The 22,145-nt window shown below is 44.6% G+C and overlaps 1 protein-coding gene and 1 long non-coding RNA gene across 5 annotated transcripts in view; one reads left to right on the forward strand and one right to left on the reverse strand.

Moving 5' to 3' along the window:
• Positions 1 to 12,774, reverse strand: part of GLRA1 (glycine receptor alpha 1) — a 54,728-nt gene extending 41,954 nt beyond the window's left edge. Inside the window, exon 1 of one of the 2 annotated variants that reach the window (XM_080555671.1) lies at positions 11,317 to 12,774. In XM_080555671.1, the coding sequence (XP_080411797.1) occupies positions 11,317 to 11,372 (56 nt within the window). In that variant the 5' untranslated portion in view covers positions 11,373 to 12,774. The remainder of the gene's footprint in view (positions 1 to 11,316) is intronic. The other variant, XM_080555670.1, reaches the window with a different exon arrangement.
• Positions 1 to 22,145, forward strand: part of LOC308177847 — a 170,021-nt gene that overhangs the window by 19,735 nt on the left and 128,141 nt on the right. The window lies entirely within an intron of this gene.

The following is a 22,145-nucleotide window of genomic DNA, read 5'->3' on the forward strand; positions in this document are numbered from 1 at the left end:
CTGGCTTTAATTGCAGGAGCAGTAATCGCTCTGCAGGGTAATTTCCCTCTCTGCTTGAATTGCTGCTGCACCTCGGCACGGTCCCTGCGCCACGGCTGACGAAGCTGGCTGTGAGATGCAAGAGCAGGCTGCACCCCACTACCCCAGGGAGCAAAGGTGTTGGGGGGGAAGTACATTGCCGATGGTTTGGATGCATTTAGCCTTTAGAAGAAAACTTGGGCAGTCCTGCACCTGCCTGCTGAGCCCTGGAACTGCTAGGCGCTCGGACGGAGCGCTGCGGGAAGGCCAGCAACCTCCCTGCCCGCAGCACGGGCCAGGGATTTGGGACTTTTATTGACTCTAGCAGGAGCCACGGTCGCAAAGAGAACATCGGCCATTTGGGCAGAGGGAAGCAGTGTGTTGTCCATGATTAACTAGCAGAGCTGCGGTACCCATGGCAACTCTCCCGCGGGAAGGGGCTGTGTAGGAACGCACCGAGGCCAGACGTGAGCGTGGCCACCAGTGCTCCCAGTCCCGCTCCCTGCTCTGCTCTCCTGGCTCCCCCCAGTCCCCCCCAGCAGAGACTGGAGCCCAGCATGGCCCAGCCCCTCTTCAGCCTGACTCCGGGGCTGCCTGTCTCCATCTTGTCCTCAGCAGCCACAGAGAGGACAGACAGACGGACAGACAGATGAGAGCTTTCCCTGCAGGGAGGGACAGGGACAGTCCCAAACCCTGCAGCGAGCCTGCTGCTCCTGACTGCACGTCAGCATGTTATCTGGAGGGGAATGCTGCCAGGCGCTGGCCTGGGGATGCTTGGCAGAGACAGCAAGCAGATTTAAAAAAAAAAAAAAATTAGATTTACTATCAAAATGAATAGCACAATCAATATTGATATACAATTCAATTAAAAAGGATGAAACTTATTTTCTGCGTGTTTTTCTCTGTCACGTTGTCCCTGAATTCCTGGCCTGCAGCAGCAGAAGTGGCCAGGAGGGACAGAGAGGAGGTGCAGGGGGAGAAGGGAGCCCTGGTGCCGTGTTTCTGGCCTGGTCTGGTGCAGAGCAGGAGCTCTGAGGGGTACGGGTGTGCTTGTTGCACGCCGTGTGCTCATGCTCAGCTGCAGGAGGTTACACCATGCAGCGTGGATGTGGGGCGGACTACAGGCATGACTTTGTGAAGTTAATCTTTGTGATGGGTTTTTGGGGGGAGGAATTACAACTTAGGTTTCGGCTTAGGGTTTTTGGTCGTGCTGTTGTTCATCTGAGAGCTTGAGCAGTAGAGGCATGGAGCAGAGCTGGACCTTGGGAAAGGATAGGGAGATAGCTGTGGACAGCAAGGCTGGTGAGATGTGGAATTGGAGAACGTTTGAGGAAGGAGTTCTCACCCTGAGGAAGAACTGGACAGCAAGCTATGCAGTGACCTACTCAGTTATTCTTATTGTTTTATTACTATTACTCACACGGGGAGGAGGGGGGTAGGAAGGAAAAAGGAGGCTTGTAAATACTGCTGTCTCTGGCCTGGGTGGTTGTGCTCAGTTGCTATGAGCTGCTTAAACCAATTCTAGCTCTTGCACCACAAGTAACTGCATTGCAGTAGCCGCAGGATGTAATCAGTTAAAGTTTGAGAGCATTTGGGGATCCTTTGGGTTAAAGGTCCTGCACACCATTTTCCATCCCCAGGGACCAGCAGTACAGCAGGAGAGGAGCTGGGGGACACTTTTCCACAACCCCTGGGGAATTAACCCTCTGCAATCATTCCAAGCCCAGGGAAGCTGCCGCAACTTTGCTGGAGTGAGAAAATCTTTTCGGGCTGCAGCATTCAGATGTCTCCATTTTCCACTGCTACGTTCCTGCAGCCCGTGGCTCCTACCCCATATGGCAAAACATCCTGTCTGGAGCTATAAAGCATCCCAATTACACTGATTAACTCTATGGAAAGACACCAGCACTCGGAACAATTGCTGACTCTGCCTGGACAGAGCAATATGGGAATAATAAATGACTGGGCAAAAGGCTAGGGGGCAAAAGAAATCTGCACTGTGTGTAGCTGGGAGGGGAGGAGCCCAGGGAGACCAAGAAATTGCAGGAGAACAATGTGTGGGTGCATGCACACATTGCCAGGCATCCCTCCTGTCCTCGCTGTGCCTCTTGCAGTGCCACTGCCACCGCTCTCCCTGCTGCCTCCAGATATGCCCCAGGGAGCCAGAGGGAAGGCTTATTCCAGCTTTTGATTTCTTTGGGTTTGTTATTGATAAAGCTTTCAGTGCCTGATATTCTGAGCTAAGCCCATTTGATTCTTCATACTACTTGGTGGAGGCACTTTTTGTCTCCACCTCTCTCCACCCCAAGAAGCATGTTAAATTCAGAGTTTTGAAGCCAGAATTCTTCCTGGTGACATTCTCAACTAAACCTTCCTCCAGAAGAGGCTACAGCTCTTTCAGCACAAGTAGTGACTTTCTAGAGATTTATAATCCGAAACCACTGAGACAGGTTAGAAACCATAGCTCATGAACAGTGAAGAATTGCAAGTCAATGCTCAGATTTTAACCATTTGTGAAATAAATCCAGCAAATGCCAGCATTGGACCTTATGTTTCCATATACTGAAGGGTTTAAAAAAAGACAATTCTATTTTCATAGAAAAACAAATGAAAAAAGACCTTGTGAAGACAAAAGCATGTGTCTAGCTGTCTGCATGCTGAATATTCCCTTTAAAGTCAAGGGGACTAGGCAGATGTTTAAAGTTACGCATAAACCACCTTCCTGAGCGCAGTAAATAAAGGGGAGAAATGTCTTACAAGACAAGGTTTCACATTTTAGGTAATAATATTCTCTTCGTTGATGCATTCGTGATTTAGTGTTTGCATGGAGAGCTGCGGTGGGAACCTCTATTGACGTCAGAAGGTTTTAGATCACAGACCAGACAAGTGTCAGAGTTACGAGAAATCGCGGGTGCTCTTCTATCTATAGCTCTGCAGTCACACCAGCAGTCGCGTTTTCATCAGTTCAAATAGTTTGCCACGGCAGCTTTTTAAAAATTAGTTTTAGTTTAAGGATTTATGCTGCTTGTTAAGGGTGAGTAAGGATATTGCAAGTGCTTTTTTCTTTTTTTGATGAATCAGGTGGTTTGAATAGAATTCTTTTAAAATGGATTTAACATCCAGCGCTGAGTGGTGGTGGCTTTTATCTTCTGAAACTGTGCTACGGATCCTTTGCAAAGGGAACCCGAGCTAGCACACAACCTACCTAGAAAATTGTGGGCCCCATTGTAAAGCTGGGGTTCTCTGACATGCGTATTTTGTATTGCGTACGATGAGTGGCAAAAGAACTTTTGTTTTCTGATAGAATTGTTGTCGTCGTGTCCAACAGCACTGCAGGCAAAGTGCAGTTTAATTGGCGTAGGTGTGGGTACACAAACATGAGGCAAATGCCCAGCCTCACAAAGGCAGCAGGAGGTGAGTGTTCCCCATGTGCTGCCTTTGATTTCTGGTGTTATTTATCTGCTTATTCATGAACTATAAAGAGACGTAACTTTCGGAACAAATGGCCAAGCTCTGGCACCCCTGCTGAGGGCAGCTCTTCTCCTCCCTGCCTGGCTGCCCTCTGACTTTCATCTCCTCAGCTCCCTGACAAAACCCGTGTGTTTTCAGTCCCGGCAGTGCTGCAGGGCCCATGCTGATGTGGGAGAGCGAGTCGGGTCTGACAGGGCTCGTGTTTTGTTAGCCACACCGACAGCAGGTGATTTCTGAGCCCCCAGCCTTGTGTCAGGGTGCGATGGAAGGCGCTGGGAGCTGGAGGATGCTTGTGATTCTCAAGTGCCCAGGGCAGCAGGAGGGATGGGATGCACACATCTGGGTTTGTGGATCAGATCTGGGGAGCTCTGGTGCAAGAAAATGATCTCTGTGTGTGTGAGGGGGGGATATTTTGCGAACAGTAGCCCTGCTCGACAGCACTTCCAGCAGGTAAAAGCAGCGGGAGTGACCAGAGAGACAAGATAGTAAAGATAACATGTGTAAAGTCACTTTCTTGTCCACAGCCTGTCTTTGCAGTTGTTAGGAGATAAGAAAAGGCTGCCTCACCCAGGAATTCAGAGCATCTTCCTTCCTGCTCCCACCTGCAGTAATGCCTGTGTTGCACAGCTCCTGCTGTAACAAGGGACCTACTCATCCTGCGTAGGGGTTCTTGGCACCAACGAGGATGCTTTGAGCTAAGGATTTGTTAAAGAGTGCTGATGATGGCTTACCCTTACGTGGTTTTGGGTTTATACCTCCTCTGTAAGCGAAGAGAGGAGGTGCCTGTGCTCCCTGGGGCTTTGCACAAAGCATCTTTTTACTCACACCATCCAAAATGAAAGAACAAACCAAAATCCAGAGGAAAATGGGTAAAGGTGAGAAGTGATGGATTTTGTTGGATTTCCTGTGCGGTTCCTGGCTCACTGCATTTTGCCACTGACAGATGCAATAGCGATCCGATCCACCACTGATCACAGCTGCTGTCTGTTGATTCATGTACTTATTTGCTCCGATCCCACCTGGGCTGGGGGTCAGGATCCGCAGCCTGGGCTGGGGTCAGAGGGGCAGGAATTGCTCTGGGGGTAGGTGCGGGGGGAGCTGCAAGCGGCAGCTTTCGTCTGCCGGCAGCGCATGCGATGATTGATGGCACTGCAAGCCCTGCTGCTCCGTGCATGCGGCACTCCTCATCCTGGCAGCCTCTTGGCAGGCTTTCCCCCTTTTTAACCCACCCCACAATGAGCCGCTGATAAAAACAACAGAGTTCCCTGGCTCTCTGCTAAGGCATTTCTTTTTTTCTCTTTTTTATTTTATTTTTTCCCCCACTAGCGGGCTGTGAGCCACAGTGGCAAGATGAAGAGGGAGAAATCAAAAGGAAAGCAGGTGCAAAAGTATGCTGGTTTTGTTTCCTCCCCTCCCTCTCAAAATCCAAATTTCATGAGGGTTTGGTAAATTAAGATTTCTCCTGTTTTTCTCAGCTGGCACTTAAATCCAGCAGAGATGTATTTACAGGATGCCAACTGTGTCTATGTACCAGCCAGATGTGTTGCAGTCCCCAGATCAGCAGCTTACCATGGTGCATTATATGGATGAAATAATTGTCTGCATAATGGGGTGTGCTCAGCGCGTGTAAATGACGGGCGCATCTGTCTCCATCTATTTCTGTTCTCTGCAAGCCTTCTCTAGGCTTTGGCCCTACAGACGGGCACAAAAGCCACACTTGTTTTTCTGGTTTTCTGAGCATTGCTTTCCTGAAGGATCAGCAGAGATTCAGCAGCACCTCGGAGGCGTGTACCCGATCTGTGACACCACCGGGATCGAAGGATGCCGACCTCTGGGACCAGACCAGCCAGAGCAAACCGGCAGCTTTCCAAGAGGTTAAGGGGACTCTGTTATTTTGCACCAAGCAGTGAGCATGGCTGAGAGATACCAACGTAAACCTTCTTCCCTCGAGGGAAATGTCCTCTGTTGTCTGGCTTGTAAATACAAATGTAAATTGTTTGGGGTAATCTGGGGGAAGGGAGAGGGAAAGAGATAAGTGATTCTTTTCTCCTTGAAGAAGAACTGACCTGCTGAATTAGCAATACTTTATTAAGTTGAGTGAAATGCAAAAGTTGCTGTTTTCTGGGCTGTGCAAGTGTCTAGAAGGCAGCAGCCAGACAGCCTGGGGATGAGGTGTCTGCTCATGGCTGCTACTGGTCCCTCCAGTGCCTCACATCGGAGCAGCAGGAAGAATTCCTGCCTCTCTCGCTGCTTTCTTTGTACTCCATTTATCCCAAGACCCTGGTGTTAGCAGCTTCCCCCCTCTCTGCAAACTGAAGTTATCAAAAGTATTTCAACTGATTTTTTTGTTAGAGCTGGTGAATCAAGCCATGATGGGGAGGGTTTGCTGGAATTATTTTTTTGTAGTTTATGACAAAATGTGATAAGCCATTTTTCTTGAAAGGTGCAGGATGCAGAAGTGTAACCACACGATAAGAATAGAAATCATTCCACCTTTGCTGATAGGCAAAGGTCGATAGAAAGTATGCAAGGTAACAATAGCCAATCAAAAGGGTAATTTACTGGAATTAGTGAGAGCCTGATTTAATGTGCCACAACAGTGAGAGCAGATACAGACAAAATAAGCTGATACAGGGCCTTTTGATTTCTGTCGTCTTAGTACTAGTCACTTTGGCATTCTCAGGGAATCTCTAGAGTTGCAGAAAATGAGTGAGTGGAACTCCATGAATAGATTTAGATGATTTGATATATCTAGATGTTGTGCTTTTGATTTAGATGTTGTGATTTTTAAAGCAGGATTTGTTTCTCAAAACCCTTGTCTTTCGTCAGTAACTAAATAGCAATTATATTCATTAGGTGGTCAGACATCTTGTTCCTAATACTGAAATTTGGAGAGCCCTTTTCACCTGCATGCTAGGATGAAATGAGAACAGACTTCTCTACTGGTTTTCTATCACAGATGAATGATCATTGGTCGCCACTGGGATAATGAAGTAATTTAATTCTGGACATTGATTAACATCCTCATTCAGATACTGGGATCATTTTCTACCCAGGTCATCTCATGGGGATGTGTTGGCTTATGAAATTTATGTCACCAAGGGAAGTGTTTGCCTAAGAACAGGAGAATTGCAGTGTGCTGCTGCTTACAAGTGCTTTCCTCCTTAATGTGGGTCACTTGGTGGGTAGCAGAATGAACTTCAGTCTTTATTCTCCGCTATTAAATCTGAGACACTTAAAACAGGCCTTTTGCTGACTTGCTCCGTACAAGCAAGGTGTCTCCAATACCTTCTTGAGAGGAGTAAGGGGGGGATGACCAAATTCATACACCTGAAGTCTCCTCCTTGAAAGATGTCTTTGTAGAAAGCTTGTATTATGCAGTGCCCCTGTATGTAGGGGCAGGATCCTACCACTCCTGCCACGTATTGATCTCTTTCCAGAAGCAGCTTCCTTTGGGTATTTGAGGAGTAAATGTGTGTTCTGGCAGTGGGTCCTGCAGGACAGGGTCACGTTCAGCGGGAGCAGCGGTGGACAGCCAGTCCATGTTGCCTAAAATCTGCAAAGCACCAGTGCCTCAGAGATGTAGGCCACTTTGTTAGTGCGTTCGAGACAGCAGCTTTGTTGGTAATGTTTTATTCATCTTGCCTATCGTTCTCTGGCTCTTTGCACCCAACAGAAAGGGGGAAAATGGTTTCAGTTCGGACGTGTGGAACCTTTCTTTTGTTCTGGCCTATACAGAGAGCAGGTCTGGAGTTGCATAAGGCAGTTTATTAGAGATGAATGTTAAGATTAGATTGCAAGTTAGAAAATGTTTTACTTCACGTTAATTTGTCTTAATTGCCTGAGATGTGGGTGAATTATTGGGGGTGGAATGAAGCGTGTAAAAAATTCCTGCAGAAGGCAGGGTCCCAAACACTTTGCACCTTTGGTGGGATGACAACAAATTAATCTATCTTTGAATGATTTATAAGGGCTTCTAGGTAGAATCGTCTACCTCATCACATTTTCAAACCTCAAATGGACAGCGCTGTTAGCAGGGTCTCTAATGGGCCTATCATAGGTTGCAGACCAAAGAAGCTAAAGAGTATCCTCAGAGCTGCCTAGTGCAAGGCTTTGCTAAATCATTTGTATTTCACAGAGGAGCTGACAGCCTCGGAGCAGAGGCACAACAGGTCATAAGGCACAACTTCTGGTAGATTTCAGTTATCACGAGTAAACCACTCTATCTGCTGAGAATATCTGCTACGTTGCTTAGCTTGTGACTCTAGAAGTCTCTGGTTAGTGTTTCACTCACGGGTACCTCTGCAGTGCTGTTTAGCACTGCGGAGGTATAGCAAAGGGTTTGGAGATGCATATGCTTACTGTCCTTTTCCTTCCCCTGCCTTTTGTTTTGTTGTATTTTCAAGGGGCTGAAATCAGGAGCCCTCCAATCACCTATTTTACTTAAAAGTTTGTTTCAGGAAAAAATGTCTTTTGTTTTAAGAGACATCATATTCACAATGGTATCTTTTTTTTTTTTAAATCTGGAACTGAAGAGCTTTTGTCTGTCTCTGACCGAAGAGAATAGAAAAAAGCCAGTTAGTGTGATCCAGTAGGGTCTGAGGCTGGTAGCAAACTTTCAGGCTGTGAACTGCTCAGAGCAGTAGCCTGGAATCTGACAGATTCCTGCTCAGAAGGGGCCAACTCATCTTGATTAGGTGAAGGTCATACTGGTGATTCCTGACATACAGAAGTGTAATTAGGATAAGAATCAGACCCAGACCACTTCAAAGCCTCATGGGACAGTGTCCACTTGGGTAAGGTGCCGATTCAAAGCTATCTTTTATTTCCTAACCTGTACAGGGTGCATTCCTACCCCTAGGCTTCTGCAGTGGTGTTTGTTTATCACCACAGCTATTAAAAGGCTATCGTACAACAAAAAGCTGAGGCAAGATCATCACAGGGCAGGGGCAGTGTTTTACTCTACATGAAGGAATTCAAAACTGAGCTGGGTTATGAACATGCAGTTAGACTTTGGGAGAACATTTATCTGTGTCTCCGTGGATATAAGCAAGGCGTATGGAAGACCCTGTGTAAATATTGTCTAATTCATTATTTTCAAGAAATATCATTTTGCTTTACAGAGGTGGGTAAGGAAGGATTGGCCAAGCAGTCTGGCTGTCAGAAGACCCCTTTCACCTTCCTACCCCAACCCAATTTCCATTTCCACCTCTACCCAGGTTCTCAGTAAACATCTTAGTCACAGCAAAGAGACTGCAGTCCGGGAAGGCAGGTAGCAAAAAGGGAAATGCTCTTCCAGAAAGAAAAGGCATGTCAGAATAAGCTGCTTATGGCAAATTCCTTCTAAAACATCCCAACTGTAACAGAAACAAATATTATATTGGCAATACCATAATGTTTGTGTTCACACACCAGCTGTTACTCTTTCCCACAGGGTCTTATTTTTTAAAAGGCTGGTTAAGGACGTTTTTGTTAACCAACAGATCTAGTCTTACTTTTATATTGACTATACCAAATTTTCCTTTAGGACTTTGGATTTTTCTTTTTTCTTTTTTTTGTAGTGTATGTGCTAACATAGATTCACTTTCCAGAATATTTTAAACAGGCTGACAATGAAGTGTGGTACACTCTGTAATTTGAAGCAATGTATACTTCTATTATGGATTATTGGATTATCAGCTTGAGGTTTTTTCAACATTATGCATGACTGAGTGCTTGAGTAATTGGCATGCTAAGTTTATGAATGACTGTTAATGAATAAACTTCTCTTACTGAAACTGAAATAGCAAAGCTATTCCTGGACTAGAAAGGCTGGTAGATTTTTAGCTTGCAGTAAATTGAAGGCATGATATGAAGAGGGGGGAAGAAAAGAAAAACATTGCTCAGAGTCAGTTCTGAGCAGGAATTACTGAACTGTTTCTTGTTTAGAAAATGATAGCTGTACAGAGAACAAATTGGTTTCAATATCTCCCTGCAACTGAATTAAAACACTTTCAAATTTTCTTAAATATTAATTTCAGGAAAACTAGACTTCCTTTAGTATGCAATATGACATACCCAAATACAGCACATACATGTATGTATGCGTATATATAATTCATAACATTGTAAACATTTACACTAGAACATGAAGGGATTGTTTTACCGAGGCTTTGAATGCCTTGGACTTTAATTGACGTGCTGAGAATCTGTAAGTGCTCGCGTGTTGTGTGATGCATAACAGTGTGCATCATAAAACAAGATTGACAAGACAAGTGTGTACCAATTTCACTTGTGCAGGTGGTTCAGAGGAGAGCCTCTCAGGTGCTTTAATACTATGGCCATAGGAAGCTCATGCCTGGGAATACTCTCTTCCTCCCACCCCTCCCCACTTTCCCCCTTTTGTCTTCTAAGCTTTTCTGGAGAGTATTTGAGAGCATTTGTGTTGTTTAAGCTTGCTTTTTATCTGCTTCAATGTTGTTTGTTATACTAGAGGTTTTATTGTGCATAGATATAGTAGGGCAGACTGAAAAGAAGCATATTGTGCAGTTCTGCCTGAATGAGACAAGAAAGGATGGCTCTGAAATACTGAGTGTTGTAAATTGCTTTTCAGATATTAGTTACTTCTAGAAGTTCTTTCATGGTTTACCAAACAGATAAACCTTGTTAAGTGCTTTGAGGTCATGCTGTCTTTGTTTTTCTGTGTAACTGCAAGAAAAGTGGAGATACCCTGATTTTTATACCCAGAAAGACTTTAGTGCTCTTAAGAGACTGCTAGCTAGACAGCTCTGTCCAGTGTCAGCAGGTATGTTACAGTGATTCGTACAAAACCAAAAAACTGGTATTATTCCAGTGATGTATATGTAAATAATGTCTGTCTTCTCACATTAAACTGCAATATGACATCTTCACATAAACATGAAACTTTGATAAAACCCAGAAACGTAGAAGAGTAATGCAACTGAAATGAAGTCTAAGACTGATGAGGAGTTCAGGTCATGAAAGCTTTTTTTTTCCAATTCCATGTATCTGGCACCTATCACTTGCTACAGTAGGCTGCGTTATTCATGCAGGCAGAGAAGAGCAGATTCTATTATTTTCCTTTGTTTATTTAATAAAACCATGGGAAGGAGAGATGGAACAAACAATTCTCGAAGAGTAAAACTGTTCCTTCTCCTACCTTAGCTCTTAAACACTGAGCACATCTAACAAAGAGTCAAACTACAACTAGTCAGTAATAGATATAATTGCAAAAAGCTCACGATGTCCCCCCTACCTTTCATTTAGATTCCATAAGGGAAGGGTGTTGAAAACAACACCAAGGAAAAACAAAGTTGGGCAAGGAAGATGATTATTTCTTTGCGTTCAGTGGCTGTAGGCATAGCAAGCTGCGGTGACAGGGTGAGCTCTCCTTGGAAAGGAAGCCCATGCTTTCTCAAGATAACAGAGCTGAGCAGTGAAAGCCTCCTCCAGACCTCACCTTAACCTGCAATCTTAGGACGGGGAAGGGGGAGTTGGGGATATTTACCCGGGCAAATTCAAGTGCAGCATTCCCAGCCGCCACTAGTTGTCACTTTGCAACCAGCCGGGGTCGGTGTTTTCAGCACTGCGGTTAGCGAGATTGCGGTGCTAATTAAACGGAGTAACTCCCAAAGCCGCGGAAAGTCCCGAGACTGGGGCTGGGCGATAGCCAGGCTCGGGGAACCGAGCGAAGGCGAAAAAGCAGCTCGAGAACGGCGGAACGCCGCTGTCCTAGGGCCGGGGCCGCGCAGGGGTCTGTGCCCCCAGCTCGGATGAGCACGGCAGCCCAGCCCGTTGCTCACCCGCTCCCGAAAAGCCGAACCTTACCTGAAGAAAACGATCGTCTCCCACACGTAGACTCCGAGCGCGTTGACGTTGCACATCTTTCCAGCTCTCACCGCGTTGTTGTTGGTTGTTTGTTGTGTTGTTGTTGTTTTTTTTTGTACTCCGCGAGGGGTGGGCCGGCGGGCTTGGCCAATAAAGTAACCCGGCACTTGGGGAGAATCGGCAGGGGAGGCGAACCTCCCTTTCTCGGGCTGGGGGGAGCCGGGGGCGGCTCGGTTCAGCACGGCGGACAGCGCCAGGTGCTGGCGCGGTTCAGCACCACGGACAGCGCCCGGTTCAGCACCACGGACAGCTCCGGGGGGCTGGCCCCGTTCAGCACCACGGACAGCGCCCGGGGCTGGCCCCGCTCAGCGCCGCGGACGGCGGTGGCTCGGCTCGGCTCGGCTCGGCTCGTCCCGCCTCTCCGCTGTGCCCCCCGCCACCGCCACTGCAGTGGTGCTCGGGGCCGGAGGAGCCGGGCTTCCCGCACCGCTCCCTCCCTTCAGCGGGATCCCGCTCCGGACATCAGGCTGGCGAGCGGGGCAGAGGCAGGGGGTGTCGGGTTGCCATCGGGGTGGTGGGGTTGGGTGGGAGGGGGGCGACCCGCGGCAAGCCGGGGTTTTAATCTCCGCCGCTAGCCGGGGTGTCTTCCTAATTACATCCACAGGAATTTCAGCGCGAAGCCGTGCTGCAGTCCCGGTTGTGTCGCTTTCCTGCTCGCCGTTTGGCTGCTGTTGATTCCGGCTTCCTGGGTTATTTTCCTCCCGAATAAGTTATTGCTGCTGCAGGGAAGGTGTCCCATTGCTCAGGGCTAGAGCGGAGGGGAGCGAAGGGGAAGTTTCTTGGGAAGCACTCCCATCGCGCTCGGAAAGAAAGTGGCTCAGTGTCCTCCTAATGCATCTCATTTCCCCTCTGCCCTCTCCCCCTGCTAGGACTCGCCAGATCTTGGGAGTTTCTTGCTGCATTAATTTACTAAACTAAAAAAAAAAAAAAAGGGTGGTGGTGGTGGAGAAGAGGGAAAGCAGAGGGGAGGGGGTAACTCAGCCTCTCCACCATCCCAAGGCCCTCCTCTTAGCTGTGCTCATTGGTCTCAGGGCTGAAAAAAATACTCTAGGATGTGGTTGGATAAACGCATATTGTTCAGCAGAGGCTGTTAACCTTTAAAGCGCTGATACGTTTTGTTTTATTTCAGCTTTTTTAACTCAAATCGCTGTCTTTTTAAGAACTCTCTGAAATCGTCTCCCTTGACATGGCAAGCGTAACGTGCCTTAAGTCTCCATCTCGTGGAAGATCTGCTTGACTAGCATTTGCTATGTGTTGCTGTTGGCTTTTAAGGAGCGTCTGTGTTGTTTCTTTTTTTTTTCCCACTCTTCTTTTCCTTTCTCTTTCTTTTTTTTCTTTTTTATCCTCTTCTTTTTTTTTATTTTTTTTTCTTTCTATTCCCCCATTTTGCAAAGAGGTTTGGCAAACACCAGAGCCACCAAGGCTGGGGCAGGTAAGGAGCATGTAGCAGTTTCCTATCACAGCTCCAGGACCCTGTGCTCGGGCTGTGCTCATAGGGGGCTGATTGTGGTTGCTGGGGAGGGGGAGGAATGGGCTCCTTAGCCACTGTGCCAGTCAGCCACTCTGCTTTGCTTCTCAACTTCTGAAAATTGAAACAAAAACTTAACTCTCCTGAGTCACCTAAGATTTTCTTTTAATTCTCTTCTGTCCTGGTGTAATGGGACATTTCTTCTTTAAGTTCAGCTTTGTTTACTTGTCCAGTGCTTTGTAAAACTCCCCACAGAACAGAAAGAGTCACTTTTAACCTCTTTTTAGCTGCCTGTTTTTTTTTTTTTAATCTGTTCAAAGAATCTTCCTATCCCTACGTTGGGGGGAGTGGTGGGGAGAAGGGGGGTGAAATGGAGTGCGTGCTTCACCAGTACTGCAGCCCCCCTGGGCTAGGAATTAGCCAAATCTTTCTTCTTGCTTCGGGTTTTATCTCGAAGGACCTTGCTGCAATGCCAAAACTGACCTGATGTTTTTGATCTCCTTATTTGTTTTAAACCAATATGTTTTTTTTAGCCAAGCAGACAGAAATATCCTTTTGGTTGTCATTCAGAAGAAAAGAGGAAGAAAGACCTGCTTGGCTTCCATCCATTAAAGAGAAGGAGTTTAATCTGATTTACCCCAGCTACTGGGTCTCGGTGTCTAGCTAGATTAATAACAGGCTCTGATTTCAGTTCATGGTGACTCCTGGGGACATGGTTCCATGCAGGGCATCCTCCCTGCTGCTTGCTGGCTCCTTGCTGTAATTTCTCTCTTGAAATTTATCCTCACATGGATGAGCCTCTTGATGTTGTTCTTTTCCAGCCCCCAGTGAGCTGACGGCCCAGAGGAGGAGCTCCAGACTGGGAGTGCTAATAGGACCCAAACAGCAGAAAGGGAAATGGTGTTTCTCTGTATTTTTTATCATGAAACAGGTCCAAGGGCAGAAGGCAGAATCATCCCTTGGCACCTGTGGCTTAAATCTAGAGGTTATTCAGCCTTTAGAAATCAGCTCTATGAGAGATATGACCATCTCATGTGATTTCTCCCTTGGTTGTAAATTTGATCGTCTTTATACCAAAGGAATTCAGACTTGCCTTTTCTCCCCACCACCTGCTCTCCTTGCGCTGCCTCAGCTTAGGGGAGGAGGGTGGCTGTGCATAAGATCGAGGAAGCAGATGCGTGTGTGTATAACACAGCGATGCTTCACAGCTGTTCCCTTTGAAGGGAAGATTTCCCCTTTTTCCAGTGGAAGCATTTACCGTCTTTGCTGTCCTGTTGTGGTGATGTTAGTTGGCAGGCTGAGTGATTGGTGTGGGCCTGGGGATTCCTCTGTTTTGAATGTGCCTTGTTACTGAGAGAAATAAGAGCCATATTTGTCTTTTATGACATTAGAGGAAATGGGCAAAAAAAGTTGCAACAGATGCTTGGAGCAGGTCTAGGCATTCAGGCAATTTAAATCAGACAGTAAAAGAAAGAGATGTGAATTTAAGAGAGATTAGTTTTACATGTCTTACTATGAGGGCCCCAAATGTACCTGCACTTTCATTATATTTTGCTGTGTTGAGAACGTATTCTGGATAAAAAATTTCATTGTTTATGTTTCTTTTGTTTTGTTTTTGGCTGGGATATCTGCCCCCACAATATATGCTCTTGTATATCTTCCTGGTGCCAAAGCAGTTATTGCTCGCTTGTCTTGGTACAGTGCCTGCATGTATGGGACCTTGCTCATGGCTGGCTTCAGCTCCCTGGAGTTCCCATTATGTGATTTAACCCAGGTGATTAAAGAAACAGCCAACCAACCCCCACTGAAACCCTTCTATAGGGATCTCAGAATAATAAGGAAGTCACCCAAGCTGGCTCTGGACAATGCTAGATTTAGTATCCTTCCTCTCTCGTGAGAAGCTATGCGAGATCTAATAAAGGCTGGAAGTCAGTTTTATCACCTTTACTGTAAGTAACCCTTGTCATCAGGTATGGGTTGGCAGGACTCTTCTCCTAGGATGGGACCTTGCTTGTTCATAGGCTGGGTTCTAGCTCTCCTTTTGGTTTTGCCACTGTGTTTTGTGATGTTTGGGAGGGAGGGTTTACTTGCCCTTATTTTGCCTGCTTATTTTTCAAGCAGAGTCCAAATGGTTTTGAAAAACACTTGTAAGATACCTTTCCATGGTGGAACTTGTAGAAATAACAGGATAGAAGATAACTCATCGTAATATCAATGAGGCTTTTAAAATCAGAATTACCTATTGTGTGTTCACCTTGTTATTTATTTATTTTTTTAGTTTGCTTCAAAATAGAACAATCTTGTAAAACTCATGGTGGGCAAGGTTGTCTGGGAAACTTCTGTGTCATTTTCTTTCTGACTGTGACTGATGGATTCTTTTCATCATAAGATACCATAGAGATGGTTATTGTGGGGCAAGTGCTGGAGTGTAGGATGAAATACCTTCTCATTTAGGAGGTCAATATTCACAGGATTTTCAAGAGTGGCTCAACATTTTAAATGTTGTAGCTGACAGCAGAATGTCACCAGTGCAACAATCAACAGGTGGGACTGAGTTCTGCATTTCTAGGGCTACCTCAATGAAAAGGAAGTTGCTGGGCCTGCTGGATTGGGGCTGAGAATGCTTGTTGTACAGCAGAGGGCTAGATCTTAACTCTGTCTTATCATAATAATCTTGTGACTGTCTTCACTGCAGGTGAATGTGATCGTTATCCTTCCTTTTGGTGATTCAAACCTTTCAGTTAGCCTTGATGACTGAGGACTCTGTAGTGACTCAGTCCAGGCAATGTAGCTGCAAGTTTTTCTGTTTCTCTCCATTTGATCATTAGTGTTTCAGATAGATGGACAACTGTCTTCCTGTTTTTTCAGGGATCACTAGCTTCTGATGCTCATTTTCTATATGAGATCTTAATCTTCAGTGTTATGGTTGGCCATTCTACAAGTGGTGATTACCAGGAAGAGGAAATGACTGTAATCAAGTGTGGGCTAACATGACTGGTGAGATGAACGGCAGCTGGTGAGGGAGATGGAAACAGGGACATGGCAAAGAATTCATGAAATAATGCTTTTGCCTTCTGTGGACACTGACCAAAGGGACAAGTTGGAGTCAAGGTGATTAGGTCAGTTGTATAAGGCAATCGTACAAGAAAACATCTGGCCTATCTCCTCTCCCAGAAGCTCAGTTGCTGTGTCAGAAATTTTCAGAATTTTATTTGTCATAGAGAGGTTGGCAATAAACAAACACCACTAAATTATTCTCTGCTATATAGTAAGTATCAATGAAAGACTGAGTTTGACCCAGAACGGGGTTACTGAAATGCACCTGTAGCCATAAGGCTTTCAATATCTCTGCTCTCAATTCCCTGTACAGTAGGAGCAGATCAGAGCTTTTTGGTAGAAAGGATCAAATCAGACACTTGGAGAATACAACAGGAGCTATGGGAAATGTGCAAAAAGCTTTTAACTTCTTTTCCTCTTAGCTAAAATTCGTTACTCCACAAATGCACACATGCAGAAAAGTGCGTGTGGAATAACATTCAAATGACATGTCTGTCAGGAGATCCAAGTGTTTCATGGCTGGAAACAAACAAAAACTTTCTAATTATCTGCTTCTCCTTCTTAATTATTTTTCTAGCTCTGAGAGTCAGGGAATACCTATTCCCTCAGCTTCCTTTACAGTTTATTCTTCTTTCATATGGCTCATCCCTGATCCTTTCTCCCTGAAGTCTGTAAGTGAATTTCTTCTCTTCTCTGTGGGGAAAAATGAATCTTTCAGTGTTGCTGGCAGTCTGAGAGTATCAACGGATAGTTGATCCTAAGTATCATTTCAGGGAAAGGGGAACCCAGAAGGCCTTGGAAATTGCACTGTGACTAAATGAACTTGCACCCTGTTGGAGATTTCACCTAAAGCCTCCTTCATAACAGCAAGTTGTTTGTGGTCAAGATCTGATTTTCATCTCTGGACTTAATAGTAGAGCCATTTGCAGTTTCTCTTCTTTCCTTTTTAAAATTAATATTTTAATAAAAAAACTCAGATATAGGGTTAAACTCCTTCAAGTTGAAAACAAAACATGCACACGCACTGCCCTCTTTTCCCAGATAAATTATAGGATTTTCAATGAAGAAGTGGCTAGCACAGAAGTAAAGTACACTCAGTGTAACTTGGGAATACTAAATCCATTATTGTCGGTTTGTTCTTTGGAGAATGGCTGATGAGGAAACAGTGCCCCAACAACTTGGATTGTGCTCCCCAAGACAGAGATTCAAATTGCTCCAGCAGCAATGCTTACCTTTCTGATACTGAAAAATAAAATCAGATTTGAAACTCAAGTTCAGGGAATTTTACAAAGAATTCTATGAAAACTATTCCTATTCAGTTAATTTCCATGTATAATAAACTATTTCTGTGTAAGACAGTTCAACTAAATACTATTTTCCTAGAAACTCAAGAGCCTGTGACTTTTTTTTCTCCCCACAATTACTGCTAAAATAACACCCTAAAATGTTCCTGCAGTGTTTTCTAAAGTAGTTGGCCAAGATTTTGCTGAAGAGATACCCAGATGAAAGAATACCCTGGAACTAATTTAAAAGTCCATTTTATCCATATTTTTAAAATATGGTTAAAATTGAATGCTGATGGAATGTTTGATAAGCTCTGTTTTTGTACGAAGTGGATCTGTGGAAAACAACCAGTGGAGACCTTTGCATAGGAAATTCAACAGAATTTGCGGAGTAAGCTTAGAAGGCCATCAGGTGTGGAGCTGAGGGATTTGTGGTGTAGATGACTGATTTGGGATGAAATTCAGACCAAATATCATTGACAATCTTTTGCCCCATTTGTTTAAAAATTATAGGTCTAATCATAGAAACAGAACTTGTCTTAGAAAAAGTAACAAAGATGAATTCTGTCAATACGCTGGAGTTTATTGGTTATGAAGTACTCCATTGTGCATGGTGAGCCCTTAGAAAGGTACCTCCTCATTTCTATATGGACCCTTTCTTAGGAGCTGCACCCAAGTTGAGAGATTCTCGTAGCTGCAAATGGGGGAATGAGTTTAAGCATAGCCGACTTGTGATCATAGATTCCTGGGAAGTGGTGTGAAGCCCCGTGCTAAGGTGACTTCCTGGCAGACTGTATGCTTGCAGAAGGCTGGCTGAAGAGCTTGCTGAGTGAAGCATTCAGGTTTTCCTGTGAATGTGTTTGCCTCCTTTGTCAGGTGCATGAATCAGGTTAAGGCAGTAATCCCCGCAGAAGAGGAATTAAGAAAGAATGGATGGTCATTTTTCCTCCAGTAGTGCTGATTTATTAATATTTTTCAATGTCTCATATTTCATATAATGGCACCTGACTTGAGCTGTGAGCCATTTTGCTGCATATCATGGGCTTGTCGCTGTTATAATTTATGTAGTATGTGGAGGGGAGCTATTAAGAAAGCACCATGGACCTTATAGCCCTAGAGAAAAGACATTGCTACTTCCATCAGAAGTTTGAGTTGCAGGTCACAAGTTAATATCTTCTGAGCCGTACAGAATAATTACTAGGCAATCCCTGAGAACGCAGAACTACCCTTTCTTTCCAAGATCTTGGCCAACAAAAGTTTTGGGGCTACAGTATCATGTGAACGGAAAATAAGCCAAAGTTGCTTTTAGAGTCAGTCTTGCCAGAACTTTTCTTTCCAGGTGTCAAATATTATGCAGCTGTCAGAAATATTACCTTAGCTTTTAGTTTTGTGAAGCCCACTGCTCTTGCCTCAGCAGCCCTCAAAGCGTGCAGGAAATAAAACTTTTCTAGCCCATGCCTTGCTTGTAAAAGACAGGAGTCATCTGTTTATTTTGAGGTGAGAGGACACTGAGTTTTGGAAGAAACTTACACAGAAATGTACAGGGCAGACCAAGAGCTGTTCACCCTCTTCATTCCTCTTGTCATGGTTTAAAAATAAATGACTAACAAAGGAAAGAGGGAAACAAGTGTTACTACTTTTTTTTTTTAATTTTTTTGTGGGGGGTGACAGCAAGAAGTAGAACCCTTTAGAGGAAAATCTTGACTGCAAGCAACAGGCTTAGAAAGCTAATTAAGAGATCAGTCAACAATGCTGAAGTGGCCCCTCAGTGTGCATGTGTTTAGAAGTTGAAACATCCTCTTACATGCCCCAATTCACTCATAGGACCAAGTAGCATGATTTATCTTCTGGAGTGAAAGAAACAAGCTGCATTTTTTTTTTTCTTAAGGCTTTTGGCAATGGAAATATTTGCACGTCAGATGTGAACGATAAACTGAAGCCCTGTAGGATCGCTCTTCTGTTAGCAAATAAGAGGCCTGATCCTTCTTCCACTTTAATGAAACCCTTTGAAGGGAAGTAAGGAACTGCTCTTGCTAATGACCTCCAAGCACCAGAAAATGCTGATAACAGGGTAGGTTTTCATGTTGAATTAACAGAAGAGACAGCTTTCCACCCTTCTGAGATACTTTGAGGTTTGATTGCACTGCTGAGATGTAATGTACTGGTAGGGGCCTCGTTCTGGTAGAATATGTTTCTTGTTTCAGTATTGGAGTTTCCTTGAATTGTCCAAGTTGTTGGATACGCTATAAGATTATTTCATTCACGTGGACTGGCAGCTTCCCTGCCATTCAAAGCAGCCATTACCTAAAGTGACCGGCAGTGATTTTTGAGAGGTCATTAGGCAAAAGGCTGATTACACAGCTGTATTTTATTTTGTTGTTCAAAACTGGTCCTGTGGATTTGCGGAAATTTGGTTGAGCACTACTGACTTAACCTGGTTGTTTGGTAGCTCATCATGTTTCATAAAAGCACCTTGCTTTTACCCCTCTATTTCACAGGGAGGTCTGATGTTGTAGTGTTGGATTCCTATGGGTGCTTCTGCACTACGATTGCAGATAACTGTTTCTGGAAACCCTACCACAGGTGAAAGGTGCCATCTGAAAATCTCAGCTGGGTTGTGAGCAAGTCAAGATGCCTACCTCACCTAAAATCCTTGCCTCAGGTGTGGTACCTCATGCCTCAGGTGCGTCTGTCAGAAAGCCTGGGAAGAACAGGGATTTTAACATTTTTGCCAAGTAGCTTGTTGTTGCCTTAGGCTATATTTTTTCTTGCAGCTTGCTGAGTTAAATCCTATGACAGATACAAGTCCTCTTTCATGCCATCTCTCAGCTCGCTGCTTGTCCCAGACTCTGGCAGAATTTGCCTCCGTAGGATGCCTGTGAATTTTGCTCAGTGTGCTCTGTTTTCTACTTTTTGTGTGATGCTATCGATTCTCCACATGGGGAAGGCTATCAGACAAGGTGGACTATTCATTGGATTCAACGAAGGGAATTTGGCATAGTCATCTTCACTGACTTGTGCTCTGCTAAATATGAACAGAGGGAGCACTCCTCTTTGACACAATGTGCATGCTCTGTTGGATCACAGCAGCTGATGAAGCTCCTCCTCCAAATGACCGCCATCCTTAAAGAATAGGATGTCTTGATTTTCCTAAGATGCTAATCATTAATGACCTTTCTTTTACATGGTGAATATTCTTAAAGTCATATCCTGGGGTCACCAATTTCCCTATATCACAATTCTTTTTTTGCCTTAACTACAAGATTATTTATTATGCTAGAATTAAGATTGTCATCCCTTTTCAAAATATTTAAATAATTGTGTTTCGTAGAAACTCAAGGCAGGCAGCTTCTGCATCTAGAATTCAGCTAAGGCATAGGCACTAATGTGCTATCGACTACAAGTTTTGCAGTACTGTTCTCCGCTGCCTTTACCTGCTGCATGCATGGCAAAGAGCTAAAGTTGCAAAGCCTGTGCAAATTCCTGCTAAGCATCAGTGGCCAGTATTTATTAAAAGGAATGGATGCATTAAAAAAAATGGGTTGTAAACAGAATGGATTTCTTGGGGGGGTGGGGGGAGATATGCTAGCTCTGAATTTTTCCAAGCGTCAGTATAATTCTTTGTGGTAAAATGGGAGCCTTATCATGCATTTCCTTTGGACAAGTCAGAGAAAAGAAATTGCAGCCTATTCATGATGTTGCACCATGCCAGCATTTTTCTTTTATATAGCTTTCCCTCCCCATGAAAATAGTTCACTACCAAGGCAATTGAATTAGACAAAAGTGATTTATGTAGGCTGTGCAGAGAGAAAAGGCTTTGTTAGGTTTCAGGGAAGATTTGGAACACTGAGGGTGAGAAACAGCTTGGCTGAGACATGGGGAATCACAATCCTCTCATTAAATTTCCATGCCTATGACCAGACGTGGCCTCACTTTGCATTTGCTGCTTGATTACTGAATCTGTGAAGCTGTTGTCTGGAAACAAAAGGCAGTAAATCAAATCAATGGGCATCTTTCAACGGGAGCCCAAGAAGCTTGTGAGGCCGTATTCTCCTTTGGCTTGTCTGAATGTAGCGGATGCTAAAACATATCTATGCACATTTCTGCTTGCACGTGGACTTGTAAATATAACTCAACTTTTTAACTTTCATGTAATGCATTATGGTCGAGGAGTGACTTCTCCCCCCTCTTCCCAGATAACACATCCATGGGAAAAATCAGCCCTTTCAACTGGTGGAGAATTTTATTTGACAGCATCCTAACTTCTGCTTAAACTCTCTTGGGCTGTGATGGTGAGAGTAAAGCAGGAAATAGAGTTGGTTTGAAGCAGTGTAATTCAGTGTCAGAGAGGAACAGAACATTGACTATCGCCTGATTTCTATCTCCGACACATTAGAGATATTTCCGATGTCTTTGTATTCATATTATTTGAAGTGGAAGACCTCTGTCAGAGGGCTAGAACTTAGGTACTGAATTCAATTTTTAAGAGAGCTTTCCTCTCTATACACAAGCTATTATAATGCACTTTTCTTGGTATTTGAGAGCAGGCAGATTTGTCTGTGAAGGAATAACCAACCTACTACAACAGCTGCATGGGATTTCTGGGTGGGAAATACGAGCCAAAACCCTAACATCTTTTGACTTCCTGAGATTTGTTGTGGAAACATGGCAGAGCATAATAGCTCCCAAAGCCTTGTTAGCATGGTATGTAACTCATAAATATCATCACTCAGCATGCAGTATGATACGTAACCCAGGGAACAGGTCCTTAGGTGGAAACTTTCCTGTGCAGGTTTAGTACAAGTCTTCCCTTTGTAAACTTCCACCAAAAGCGAGTTGACCTTTCTTCCTTTCCAGAAAGGTATTTTGTGGTACCTCCAAGCTATCTGGTGGAGTCTTTCTCACTGAGGCTTTCCAAGGGTTCATAACTTGGCTGAAGTTGGGCAGTTCTTCCTGGGAAG

This window comes from Anser brachyrhynchus (genome assembly GCF_964034855.1).
Source record: "Anser brachyrhynchus genome assembly, chromosome: 14".
Taxonomy (NCBI): domain Eukaryota; kingdom Metazoa; phylum Chordata; class Aves; order Anseriformes; family Anatidae; genus Anser; species Anser brachyrhynchus.